This window comes from Dinoponera quadriceps, unplaced genomic scaffold, assembly GCF_001313825.1.
Source record: "Dinoponera quadriceps isolate SergipeBrazil2010 unplaced genomic scaffold, ASM131382v1 scaffold830, whole genome shotgun sequence".
Classification (NCBI taxonomy): Eukaryota; Metazoa; Arthropoda; class Insecta; order Hymenoptera; family Formicidae; genus Dinoponera; species Dinoponera quadriceps.
In genome coordinates, this window is record NW_014554930.1 from 25,129 (window position 1) to 39,175 (window position 14,047).

At 41.3% G+C, this 14,047-nt stretch overlaps 1 protein-coding gene across 1 annotated transcript; it reads right to left on the reverse strand.

The window, feature by feature from the left end:
- Positions 1-2,106: 2,106 nt before the first annotated feature.
- Positions 2,107-2,763, reverse strand: LOC106742663. Its single transcript, XM_014615836.1, has 3 exons — positions 2,657-2,763; positions 2,237-2,369; positions 2,107-2,157 (listed from the first exon to the last, which is right to left on the reverse strand). The coding sequence occupies exons 1-3, from the start codon at positions 2,761-2,763 to the stop codon at positions 2,107-2,109; spliced, it is 291 nt and encodes a 96-aa protein (XP_014471322.1).
- Positions 2,764-14,047: the final 11,284 nt, after the last annotated feature.

The following is a 14,047-nucleotide window of genomic DNA, read 5'->3' on the forward strand; positions in this document are numbered from 1 at the left end:
CCAGCCGTTGCGACCGTCTGAGCTGCCTCCCCGCACTTCGACCGTAATCTTTTTCGACTGACATTGATGCTGTAGACAATCCACTTTTTATCGTCAGTGATCATCCGCTTTGAAAATGATTCGTTTTGATGGCGTTTGAGCAGCGAATCGCAAGCTAAAATTCCATTAAATTCTTTTTGCTCAGTTCGTGCGGCACCCAAACATCAAGCTTGCTTACCATCCCAAGATTCCATAAATGTCTCGAAACAGTTGATTGGTCAATGCTGAGGTTATGTCCGATCTCTGCAGTGGTTAAATACCGGTCGGAGTCGATTAAAGTCTTGATTTGATCGACGTCAATAGTGATTGACCGACCAAAGCGAGGAGCACCTTGGAGATCAAAATCCCTGCCACGAAATTTCACAAACCACTTCCGACACACATTTTAGCTTACGGCATTCTCTTCGTACGCGGCGCATATCTTTTTGTAAGTTTGCGACGCGTTCTTGCCTTTTCGGAAATATAAAAGCGAAATGCACCTAATATACACGTATTTTCTTTCCATGTTCAAAATATAATTAAACTTTTGTGTGTCACAAAACCTTGTGAGAGCTTCGGAAATCAATAAACTTTTTAAAGCTAACGGGAGATTAGCCCACTGCGCTCGAGTCTGGTGTTGGGGCTGCCAACTTTTAACGTCCAGACAAGCCTCTCTAACCCCTTGCCGTGCTTTAACGAGTCTGATTCGTGATGAAAATTTTGGCCCAAACATGAATATGACGAGCCAGGCTCGTGAATAGATCGTCGGGCCAAACGTAAACATCACGAGCCGAGGTCGTGTACAGATAGTCGGATCAAACATAAACATCACGAGCCTGGGTCGTGATTGAATGTTAGTTTCTATCAGTACGCCACCAGAGTTAGTCACGAGTCTCATAATTGCTGTTACAAAGTAGTTTATATTATTATATTTAAATTTAATAATAAACCCTTACAAAATGCAAAATAAAAGAGGTTTAAGTGAAAGCAGTGATAATGAATCTAGTGATAGTGATGTTCTTCCGCTAATCAGAAAGCGTCCAAGGCGTATGATTATAGAAGATAGTAGTGAAAAGGAAGGTACAACGCGTCAATCATGGATTTGGCAGGAGAAAAAAAACACACCAATAGTTTGGACGTATTCTGAGACTCATGGTATAAAAGCGTGTGTTCTTACTAATTTAAGCAAGGATCCAACAATATTAGAACTATTTTCTATTATATTTGATAACAAACTGTGGGATATAATTATTACGGAAACAAATCGCTTCGCATACCAAGAAATGAACGACGAGTGTAAATAGCAGTGTCTATATCAGAGGCATTTACATTTCGGCTCGTATTGTGACCTTTCTCGCGCATCAGTCTGATCTGTTTACCACGCGTTGACGCGTAACACTTGGGCCCGAGTTTCGTCGAGCTAAATGACACGGCAAGAGGCTAAGGGGTGCTAGGGATATAAATGCCTGTTGACCTGGCGTTTTTGGCATTACAAGCTCAAGTTATTGAGCCTAGGCCTATTTTTCTCTCTTTTACATATGTATGTGGTGCGCACCCAGATTGCACAAATGCATATGAGACCTACAGTTTAACGCCGGTTCCGAACGGCAGTGGGAGAGAAGTTTTCTTGGCATGTGGTTAACTCTTTGGTGGTTTTGCCGGACCACCGAAGAGGAGCTACAAGAGTGTGAAAATATTTCTGGAAAATATTTCAATCCTCTGCTGGGGATTGAACCCGGGACTTCTAGCATAGTAGACTGGTGCGCTATCTACCATGCCACGCTTGCGCTCGACCTTGATGAATACTTCCTTAAAATTTCGGCACAAGTTTCAGCTTACATTTAATGCACGACACTTCATATGTTTGACACATGTTCGAGCGGAGAAACTTCTATCGAAATTTCGCTGCGGAATTATGCATAAACCCAATATATAGGTCAGATGTGCTAAGTTGTCAGAAATTAATATACATTTTTACTTAATACTATACATAACAGATTCGGAACAGATATAAATGAGACAGTTTAGATTTTGGATAAAACTGATCTACCGGTAATAATTTCCTTTTTTTCGTTCTCCTATCCGTTATTACCGTAAAGAATATATTACAGTAAAATAAGATAAGGCTGTGCCCGTCAGCTGAAAAGATACATGGTATCGCCCATTAAAGTTACGTCGAAATTCGATATTCTCGGTGAGAGAAATGTTTGCATTTTACCGATGCGAAAAATTCTAGAGACGCAACAAATATATCGCCCCATGTTAATATGACATTTCTCGTTCCTCTTTGCATTACGAACAAAAGCAGTTTCTGTGTTCGCAACGGTGCCGTGTACCACGGTATAGTGTAGCTGCAATTTTTTTTGCAAGGTTAATATATTAATTTGTTACAATCTTATTTAATCTTTTTAATAAGTTAAATAGAGGTGCGTCTTAATTCCAAAAATATATTTTATTATAAATTTTATATTATATATTATCCGTTAAAATAAGTCATGTCTTAAATTCTAGTCCGATACAGCTACTGTTTTTAATAAGAGTGCAGAAGATATATAAAAAGAAAAAAAATTATAATTTAATTATAATAATAATTAAAATATATTAAAAAATAATACAATTAATTTCAAAAAATACTTGCGATGTTTTGAACAGCTTTATCCCGTGTTCTGTTATTTCTTGTCCGCTATAGTTAATGAGAAACATATAGCTCAAGTGAGCCACCACTATTAGTGCGAATATGATCATTTCGGTGGTGTTATGAATTAACGTTATCAGTTGAACGAACTACGGCAAATAGCGCGGCTACTTAAAATGCGGTGCGCGATTGATGAGAATAGTATAATGGAAATATTACTCACTTGAGAAAGACAACAGATGAATGAGGTGGTACCAACCATAACCAGAAGAGTGTAAGACTCCATAATATTGGATGTCAAATATTCGACGAACCTTTGACAACAAATTAGATGTAATAGTTATTACCTTTAATATTGTACAAAATTAAAAAAAATATCTGTTTATCACAGATAGATATTAATAAGAAGGCCAAATTTCAATATCGCAGCATACCTGCAATTATATCAGTACGATATAATTATTAAACCGCGTATTTAATTATTGTTTCAACAAATTTTAATAAATCATTTAAGAAATCAGATCAGTGTAACAGTTCAAAGAATCATACGCATATTTTGCGGCCACGTTAATATATTAACAACGACTGTAAATTTTTGAACGCAGTTGATAACATGAAAACTATAGCAACAAATGCAATTTCAGCAACTCATGTTAAGCTGAGACGGTAATAATTTTTTTTGCAATGTTTTATGTTAATAAATGTAACCATTTACTTTGTCGATCTAACAGCCTTTTCAATATACCGGAAACATTGTAATACGAGGGTGGTCCTTGAAATACCCGGCCTGACCTAGAGATGGCAGTAGTTGTTTGAAAAATATCACTGTATTAGATGGCGGTAGTTGTTTGAAAAATATCACTGTATTAGAAAGTACACAATCTATAAAGCATATGTTTCAAGTTTGAAGACGCCACGTTGTTTAGTATTTATTTGGCAGCCATAAATAGTGAACGTTTTCAGTGAATTTGTGAAAATCGAGAAAATTGGTCATCGTTATGTGATACAATACTTTTATTTGAAAGGCCTCAGCCCAACTAATATAAAAGCTGAACTGGATTCTACTCTTAGTGAGTCTGCTCCTTCGTTTACAACAGTAAAATATTAGGTAGCAGAGATTAAACGAGGCCGTACGAACTGCCAAGACGAGCATTGGAATGGTCGATCAAATGAGATGACGACTCTAGAAATGGTGAAGAAAATCCACAAAGCGGTACTGGATGATCGTCGACTGAAAGTGCGCGAGCTAGTAGACATAGTAGGCATTTCAAAAAGTGCGGTACATCGTATATTATCTGAAAATTTGGACATGAGAAAGCTGTGTGCAAGATGGGTGCCGTGTTTTCTCACACTCGAGCAAAAACAGTGTCTTGAAGATGTCTCAATTGAGTGTTTAACGAAGTTTCACAGCAACAAAGCAGAATTTTTGCGCCGTTTCATAACCATAGATGAAACATGGGTCCATTACTTCACACTCGAGACAAAAAAACAATCAAAACAATGGACTCAAAAGGGAGAACCGGCTCCAAAGAAGTCGAAGACCGTTTCATCTGCAGGCAAGGTCATGGCGTCGGTTTTTTGGGATGCGCGTGAGATAATTTTCATTGACTATATTGAAAAAGGAAAAATTATCAACGGCGAGTATTATGCGAACTTATTGCAACGTTTGAGCGAAGAAATTAAGCAAAAACGGCCGCATTTAGCTAAGAAGAAAGTTATGTTCCATCAAGACAATGCACCAGCTCACAAATCCGTTATTGCAATGGCCAAAATTAATGAATTAAAGTTTGAATTGCTACCTCATGCACCCTATTCGCCAGATTTAGCCCCCTCGGATTATTTTCTATTTTCAAACTTGAAAAAATGGCTCAGTGGTCAAAGATTTTCCAACGTTGAAGAAGTGATGTCCGCAGTTAATGGCTATTTTGAGCAGCAAGACAGTTCTTATTAAAGGATATCGAACTTATTGAACATCGCTGGGAAAAGTGTATAGAGCTGAAAAGAAATTATGTTGAAAAATAAATACATTTTTTTCCAAAATTTTTGTGTTTTCTTTATTGAGTCGGGTACTTCTGGGACCACCCTCGTATTTGAAATACTAACTCGTTGGCTCTTTGATGAAAGGTGACCGCGTGGACAACCCTATGATGCAGGAGATATTCTTTTCTAGGGCCAGGGATTGTCAATATCTTTTTTTCGATTGCTATCTCTCTACGATAGCTGCAAATTAGCTCATTATGCACAGATCGGAATAAGCAAGCATTTTTAATATTACCTGGCTATTTTGAAAAGCGCACACGCGTGATAAACGTACATAATATATGTCGCAAGGGTGCTGCACAACGCAACCGCTCCAATATAGTAGGCTGCAATCTCATGCGTTACAATGGCGTAGAAATATTTTTCCTGGCTGACAAAGTATTCCGTTCTCACCACAATTTGATACGGTCTTGATGTGTTAAGCGGTAATACAATATCCAGAATCATCGGTAGGAATTGATATATTAAGCAAAAGATTGTGGAAATAATGCAAAATACTGAAGAAACATGTTAAGTGAAATTTGAATTCAGTTAATCATCCTGAAATTGTCCGAAAATAGACTAAAGTACGTTCAAACGGAATTGATATCATTATAGAGAACGATGTTACGTATAGTAACGTAGAATATATTGCAACTAGCACTCTCTTACACATCACAATTATCGTCATAATTCTCCCGCTGCGAGTGTACTTTTTCAAGATTTTAATTTCCATTTCATTCTTTAGTGAGCCCCAGTCATCGTGTATTTTCTCCAGCAATTGTTTCACCTGCTAGATTTGTATTTCTTTTTTTCTTTCTTTCTTACTGTCATTTAATATATGATTTATTTTATACGTGCTTTTGCACAAAGTGTTCGTATATATAATTCATCTCGTTAGACTTACGTTCGCCTGAATGACATAGAGGTAGTATTTCATCGTCATAAAGACATTGGGAAACATGAACGAAAGAACTTCAAAAAGGACATTAGTGCTGTACTGTGTTGTAATTAATACCAGCAACTGAAAACGACGCTAAATAGAAGACGTTGCTTAAATAAATTCCCACGAGAATTGTATGGTGTTTGACGAAATTTACGTTTTATTGCAATATAAAGAACAAAACTAAATTCTTGGGAGACCGTAAAAAATTCTGCAATGCTAGTATGTAAATTCCCGATTATTTAAAAAGTATAATGTAAAAGACGAAAAAAATGGTGAGAGATACAGAGAAAAAGAAACAAAAATAACCGCGTTCAGCAGCGCTCATATTGAACGTGTACCAACTGTTCATTTGGGACCGCCCGATTACTGTGCGTATACCTGCACAATGATAAATGATGTGAGTATAACGATAAACAGCACATTCTGCATTCGTACTAGACGCGACTGCTAATACGGCCATAAATCGAGAATTTTGAGAATCACTCGATTGATCTTGTAATAAGGTGCCTCGGTCGCATGCATTTCGCAAAACAGTCACGTAGTAACCGTATATTTTCGGTTTGGTGTTTTCCCGCCTTATCTCTCTCTGCATATTTATGTGAATTAAAGATGATTGATATTCTCGTCCGCTGATGGCACAAAAGTGAAAGTAATTTTCCGACAGCGACGATGTATTCGTGGTATAAGCAGCGGAAAATTGGGCAAAATTGCCTTTATTTGTAATCAAGAGCAAATTTTTTTCTTTTACTGCGTAGACTAAAGAATATCGTTGAGCAAGCGCATTAGTGACTTTGGCTTGTTTCGTGATGAGCGACGTTTCAGTGTTGTTCGGTCCGTCATACAACACACTGCTCGGCTTCGCTCTATTGAAATACATTGAAATATATTAGTCATCGAATACAATATATTAGATTAAGATCTTAAAACGTGTGTTGTGTATTTTCGTGTTGCAGCTGATGTCTAATATCGGTAAACTCTGTAATAGCGAGAAAAGAAATGTAGCACAATAATTAATAAAACTACGGACTTCCGTTGTATCTCTTGCGTTTTATACACGCAAAGACAACGAGGGGGCGAATGGCTTTATTTGTTTGATTTGCGAAAAGGGAATTTGTTTGTAGCAATGATATCATTGATATTCTCCCATTTGTTTTCACTATATTTTGGACATACATGGATTATATTCGTCTGCCGTAGAGATTATTTTAATTCGGTGATTGTAACTCGTTATTAAATATATTTGGGGAAAGATATAAAAGTCGTATTCTCAGATATTTTTGCAGCACGTTGAATCGTAAGTAAAATAAAATATAATGAACGTAATATATCAAATTTATAGATATTTGCGGATATATATGAATACTTGTAAAGAATGTAAGGAATTGGGCAGAGCACTCGTTTTGATTTGATTTATTGATTTCGTGGTAGTGTATAACTTCAGATATCATATTGTATAGTGTGGGTATTTCCAACTTTACAGAGAATGAAAAATTTTATAATACCCAAGTGCAAACTGCTGAAATTTACTATATATACGTATATTTCTGTAATAGCTTATGTTCTCATTGGACGGTGTAAAGTACTGTGACATACGATATTGACAGTTTTGAAAGTTGAAACATGAAATTGTTTTCTAATTTGTTTAATGCAATGCATTGAATTCATTATATTGCGAATTTGTTATCATGTATTTGTATATGCAAGTCATCTTACCATCGTAAAACCCTCCTAAGTAATATCAAATATACCGCCAATTGGCAAATAAACGTTCTTGCTATACTTTTGCATTAAAAATGGCAGTAATTTTTGTATATTCACAGAAGATGTATACCGTGGCAAAGTGTACCTGTAAATTATAGGAAACGTGTGGTTATGCGCCTTAAGGAACAACTTCAAGCTTTTACACTTTTCTGTGAAATGTAAAAATTGCGAAAGTAATTTGTTTTTGTCGTACAGTATATGATCAAAGTACATTCATGTAGAAACTAGGTACAATGAAATTATCTCTTTTGTTATTTTATATTAATTCTTATCGCTATGATGCGCGAGACAAACTTCTTGAGACTTTAAAAGTGTATACTCACACTACGTTGAAGATTTTACAATTAATATTTGTTATTTGTTGACGAATGTGATTACCAAAAAATAGAAAAATGAAATGAAAGGGTATGAGAAGAGATGGTATAATCACTTCAACTACATCCATGAATACCGTTATCGCTTTAAGAAACTACGACGTTAAATGTACGATTAATAAAATATTTACTTTGTCACTAACACATTAATATAAAAAAAAATAGGCAGTGCAACATATCATATTACTCACACGGAACAGATTTATACTCAAAGACACCACGCCGATTGTAATTAAAAAGAGAAACGATCTTTGCAAATGTGTTGTTAACATTTCGCAATGCCTTCAAAAGTTAGAAATATCTCATGTCACTCTATGCAAAATTCCGGAAGAATAAAATCGTTCTATCCACTTTTAAAATCACAAAATTTACAAGATATCTTTAAGTTAATTTCTTACGAGATATTAATAAAACATAATTTTTAATATAATATTAATGTGTACATAAATATACTAGGTGAGTCATTTTAATATCTCCAATTAAATAAGTCTTTGTTCCTCAAGTTTTTACAAAATAATTTTTCAGACAAAAGTTGGAAGATTAGAGAGGAGGATATAATATTATAAGCTTGAATTGACCTTGATTATATTTTTAAGGTCAACTCAATTTTTTTAAATGTAATCATATAGTTGAATGTTATTTATAAATTATATGTATATATATATATGGGTCATTACATGTGAAAGGGGTACGCTCAAAAATTAGATTTGATCGCAACCTATGGCAATCGGTAGTACTATTTTAGAAAACATTTGTCTAATTTTTCGGATTTTTTAACCCACACCATGAGCTTCTATGGCTGTCATAAAATTCGTATTTTTGCTTCGACTACCAGTTTCTTAATTCTCGTCGTCGTCGTCGTGCGAATAAAAAAAATCTGAAACCATTGTAACTTTATAGCATTTTTTCCGTAGAATCTGAAAAAAATATTTATAAAATTTTAGGAGGTAGTTTTCACCCTTATTTTGAGATTTTAAAGTTTAAAATTGAAATTTCGCAAAGTACGCCACCTTCGATTTTTTTTTGTTTTTTTTTATTTTATTCCTTTTTAAATTTGCTTTCGATTAAGTCATGTCTCATGATGGTAATCGACCTGGAACAGGCCCAACATAAGGTCCAAAGGCAAATATTCACCTTTTCCCAAAAATCTGACTTCAGATTCGTTATCAGCGACCTTCAAAACCTTAGAATACACCTTAAACCTGATTATGACCGTCTTGAGAATTGAGATATAACGGTAAAAAAGTGGATTTTTGCCTTTGGGCCTTATTTTGAGCCTGTTCCAAGTCGATTACCATCATGAGGCATGACTTAATCGAAAGCAAATTTAAAAAGGAATAAAATAAAAAAAACAATAAAAATCGAATGTGGCGTACTTTGCGAAATTTCGATTTTAAACTTTAAAATCTCAAAATAAGGGTGAAAACTACCTCCTAAAATTTTATAAATATTTTTTTCAGATTCTACGGAAAAAATGCTATAAAGTTACAATGGTTTCAGATTTTTTTTATTCGCACGACGACGACGACGAGAATTAAGAAACTGGTAGTCGAAGCAAAAATACGAATTTTATGACAGCCATAGAAGCTCATGGTGTGGGTCAAAAAATCCGAAAAATTCGACAAATGTTTTCTAAAATAGTACTACCGATTGCCATAGGTTTCGATCAAATCTAATTTTTGAGCGTACCCCTTTCACATGTAATGACCCATATATATATATATATATATATATATTGCGACTAGATTTCGGAGTTCGGCTTTTCCGAATCACCAGCGCAAAACCGACGGACGAACCCGGAACGCGAAGCGGTATCCGGGCTTCTACAGGCTTCCTCTTGTCCGTATGGGTGCCAGGTGCGCGCAAGTCGCACTTACTAACTAATGGCCTCTACGGTCGGCGAAGCCGTCCGCACGACGTCCCTGCGACCCGATCGTCCCGTTCGTCCCGATCGGGACCGGCAGGTCCGGGGTGAGTTGAATCGGAGGCCGGGGTGGCTCGGATGGTCACGCCGGGAATGTCAAAAAAGGAGTAAAATAAAATATGAAAGAAAAGAACAGCGGCTTCGGCAAGCCTCTACGCCTTTATTCGGCTTTCGCGGCAACCGGGCGATACAAGGCGCTCTGGCGTAGTACCTCAGGGTATACAATTTACTTTTAGGCTCTCGGTAGCTAAATCTCTCTCCCGCGATTACCGTGCAGCGGCGGACCTGCGAGGTCCGCTGATATTGGCCGGCCTTTCGGACGACTGGCGAGCCAAGGTGAAGAAGACTTCGCACGCTTTACGATACCGAAAACACAAAAAAGAATATAAAATGCGAATAGGCAGCCTTACAAAAGCGGGCTCCTTGGCGGCTGAGTCCCGAGGATCCTCGTCCGTCTGGTCTACTTCTCTCTCTCTCTCTCTCTCTCTCTCTCTCTCTCTCTCTCTCTCTCTCTCNCAATCTCCTCGACCTTGTCTTGGCTCTCTCGCGCCCTCACTCTCACTCGCACCTTTGCCGACACTCTTTTTACTTTCGCCAAACGCCCCCGATAGAAAATCCTTACGAAAGCCGCTACCTCGCGAGAGCCGGAAAATCTTGCGTGAGCCGAAAACGAAAAATTCACATGAGCCGATAATAATCCACTTCCACCGGGAAGGCAGCTGATTTTAAGCAGCTTTCCCCTTCCTTTGTGGTTCCGAAGCCCCTCCTTGACAGCCGGATTTTTGCCGGCGGTTACCGAGTCGCCTCCTGGCCCGCCGCTTCACCCCCGGCCTATCCCGGCGCGGTATGGCGGCTGCTGGCTTCTCGTCCTTGTGCGCTTCCTCGGCCCACCGGCCTTACCGCCGCCCAGGGGTCGGGACGATAGCCCCGGCGGTGCCGGCAACGGCTCCTCGACAGTCGGCAAAATATCAGACTAGTATTTGTCCTGACACGCGTAACATGCAACGACATGCGACCTCAGCCATTAGGCTATACGCTACCAATCATCTATTCTATATTTACAGCTTTGGCAACGACTGACAAGAGAGCGGGCGATGGAAAAATCCAGCAGAGCCTGGGGGCGTACTTCGCAGGATGGGCAGTTCGGCCGTGACCGTACGCGCCTCCAAACCCGCCAACCGCGCGGGGGGTGTGCGGTGAACCGCTAGCCCCCACGCGGCCTGCGCATGTGTTACGCCCATGGGGACCACGGGGAGGCCTGTCCATTTGTGTCCCGATCCTGGACACACGCTCTGACCCTATTGACTCTATTGATGCTTTGGACGGGTAATAGGATTAGGTGTTCTAAGTGGAATGGGATATGACTGGATGCAAGGATAAAAGATCATGCTCGCCGGCCATTGGATAGCGGGTGGGACCCTGCCTAGTTCGGAAGTTAAATCCTACCTAGGAACTCAGCTATGAACGCCTAAACAACCCGGGCGTGTGGTGATCTCGCGAAGCTTACGAGGCCACACGCCCATAACCAAAGTCTCCAACAACCCTCGGCTTAGTTGTTGCAGAAATCTACCAACAACCTCCCTTTATCCAAAGGGTCTCCCTGCAGAAGTCGGCAAAGACCAAGAAAGCCTGTGGAGACGACACCAAGAAGGGTTCTGCCGCCGGCCATTCCCAGGCCCCGACTGGAACGAATTCCCGCAGTGCTTCTCTCTGCGGTTCGAGAAGCTGGCAATGGAGGAGGTGACGCGCTGCAATGTCCTCGCCGTCCCCGCAAGCACACACCCCACCGTCTACAATTCCCAGATCCACGAGGCACCTCTGGAAGTTGCCATGTCCGGTGATAATTTGCGTGACGTAGTGGTCGAGTTTGAACCAGGACGCAATAACCCTAGCCCCGACATCGCCGAAGAAGTCACATGTGATGTGACGTTTGACAGACCATCTGTCCTGCCACATCTCCGTTGCCGCAAACCTCATGAGGTCTAGCGCCTCCTTTTGGTTCCCTGCAAAGGGAACAATCCTATCTCCTACCTGGGTATCCCTCTGTTTTCTAATTTCGAAACGCGCCCGGGATTCCGCGAAGAGGATGTCGACGGGAACCGCGCCCGTAGCCACACAGAGCGACTCAGTCGATGCCGTGCGATACGCGGCGGTCACCGAAATGAGCACCCGGCGATGCAGGGACCTGAGGACTCTCAGGTCGCCCCTGGTACACAGGTCGGTCCACCCGGCGGCAGCGTATGCCACCGTCGGTGCGAACACGCCCCGGTATGTTGCCGAAAGCACCCCGAAGCGCAGGCCCCATTTACATCCGGCCTGCCTGCCTAGCTTGCTAAAAAGCGAACCGACCTTTTCGCTGAGATATTTGCAGTAGGTGGATACACCCATTCCTCTATCTATGTGGAAGCCAAAGTACCTAACTGATTTCTTAAATTGAATCTTACTATTTCCTAATCGGATGGTCGGTGGCCTACTCGCAACGTCAGCCTTTTTGTCCCTGACCGATTTTCGTTTCCGATCGGGACGCGCTCCTCCCCGTCTGACAATTGGGTCCCTTTTGACAAGGTCGCTTTTGAGGACGATTGTCTCAGTCTTTCGTGAAGAAAACTCTAATTTGGCAAAGCTACACCATTTCCCTATTTCGTCGACTACTTCCTCTGCTTTTATTTATATTTCTTTGCGGGAGTCACCGCTGACTAATACGAGAAGATCATCCGCGTACGCTAAGATCTTATCATCTACTCTAGCTTCCAGAGCCCTAAGGAGTCAGTCAAACATGATGTTCCAACAGGTTGGACCTAACACCGAGCCTTGCCGGCAACCTCTGGTGGCCTTCTTCGAGATCGTTATATCTCCGAAGGGGAGAGAGACTTTCCTATCACGGAAGTAGTCAACAAGCACTGTGAAGATGTTAAAAGGACAGTTTTTCTCCCTGAATCCTGATAGTACGAGGGGCCACGAGACGTTGTCAAATGCGCCCGAGATGTCAAAGAGCAGCGCAATAACGTATCTCTGTTCAGAGGTAGAGACCATCCGTCGCAACTCCACGACAGCGTCCTTCGTCGACTTTCCGGGTGTGAAGCCAAACTGCAGATCGGAGATCTTTCCCAGCGAGATTGACATCTGGTTGAGTCGCTTCAGAAAAAGCTTCTCGAACAGTTTCCCTATTACGGAAAGAGATCGGCCTATAGGATTTGGGGTCCTCCACGTCTTTGCTCTTGTTCTTTAGGAAGACTCTGAGCAAGCCCTCCTTTCAGATAGAGGGAAAGACGCCCCTCTAAAAGTATCCATTGAAAAACCTAATGAACTGTCCGGGGATTGCCCTGTAGGCGACTTTTAATACCGAGACCTCGATGAGATCCAGTCCTGGCGCTTTGTTGTTAGTCAGAGATTTGACTGCTGCTGCGATTTCTGCACCCGTGAAGAGAGGGTCATCGGCAGTGTCAGACACATGGTGTGCGCTATATCTGACTTCGCACTGCTGCAGCGTGTCCTCGTTCTCCCAGTCATCCGGCACATGCACGTCGAGCAGGCGAGCAGCGGTCTCCTCTAGGGTGACGGTCGAGGACTTCCCGCCACGGAGAGTGCTCAGCACTTTGTCAATCCGAAGCTTATCGGCCTGATGCTTATAAACAAATCCCCAGGGCTTCGAGTTGCCTTGCTCGGTGACAAATTTCCGCTAGCCCTCGAGTTCCGCCTTCTTCACCTCCCTGGTGTAATCACGCAAAGAAAAGCGGTAGACATGCAGTTTGGCGGAGCGGGTCAGCTCAACACTTTCCTGCTGGTATGCCCGTCTGTCCCTATAAAGATTTTTCTTTTATCGTCAGATTTTTCGTCCACCATGTGTTGGACTTTCTATATTGCCTTTTCTTTGGCATTGCCTTCTCACAGGCGTCCATAACGGAGCCCGCAAGAGCACCCGCGAACTTCATCACGTCCTCCGCAGACGTCAAACCGAGGACCTCAAGTCTCGATCCTGACAGATCGACGAAGCTCTCAGCGAACTTCTCCCATACGGTCCGATTTGTGTCGAACCGAATTTTCGTATTTCGCTGCTCCCTGGCTCTGACTTTTGGCACCCTCAGCCTAATGTCCAGGGAGTTGTGGTCACTGATTGTCCAGTCACAACGTACTTTCACTCGCCGACGAACTGGCTCATGGAAAGAGACAACAAGGTCATGTCGATGTGCGACGATTCCCATGACATCCAGTAGGTGGGCCGCTGTCCGACAGCATTAAGGACTTTGTATCCGCGGACTCGGATAATGTCCTGGAGCATCGCTCCCCTATCGTCCAATTTACGTTCACCCCAGGAAGGGGATCACGCATTGGCGTCCATTTCTACTAACACCCGCTGCCCCCCCCCCCCC

What these genes read in the sequence shown, in the direction of transcription:
- LOC106742663 (XM_014615836.1), bottom strand. Translation starts at nt 2,763, where the DNA reads ATGATCATATTCGCACTAATAGTGGTGGCTCACTTGAGCTATATGTTT. An exon ending in ATAAAGCTGTTCAAAACATC is followed by an intron (nt 2,370 to 2,656) that starts GCAAGTATTTTT and finishes AAAAAATTGCAG; the next exon opens with CTACACTATACCGTGGTACA. An exon ending in CTCTAGAATTTTTCGCATCG is followed by an intron (nt 2,158 to 2,236) that starts GTAAAATGCAAA and finishes GTATCTTTTCAG; the next exon opens with CTGACGGGCACAGCCTTATC.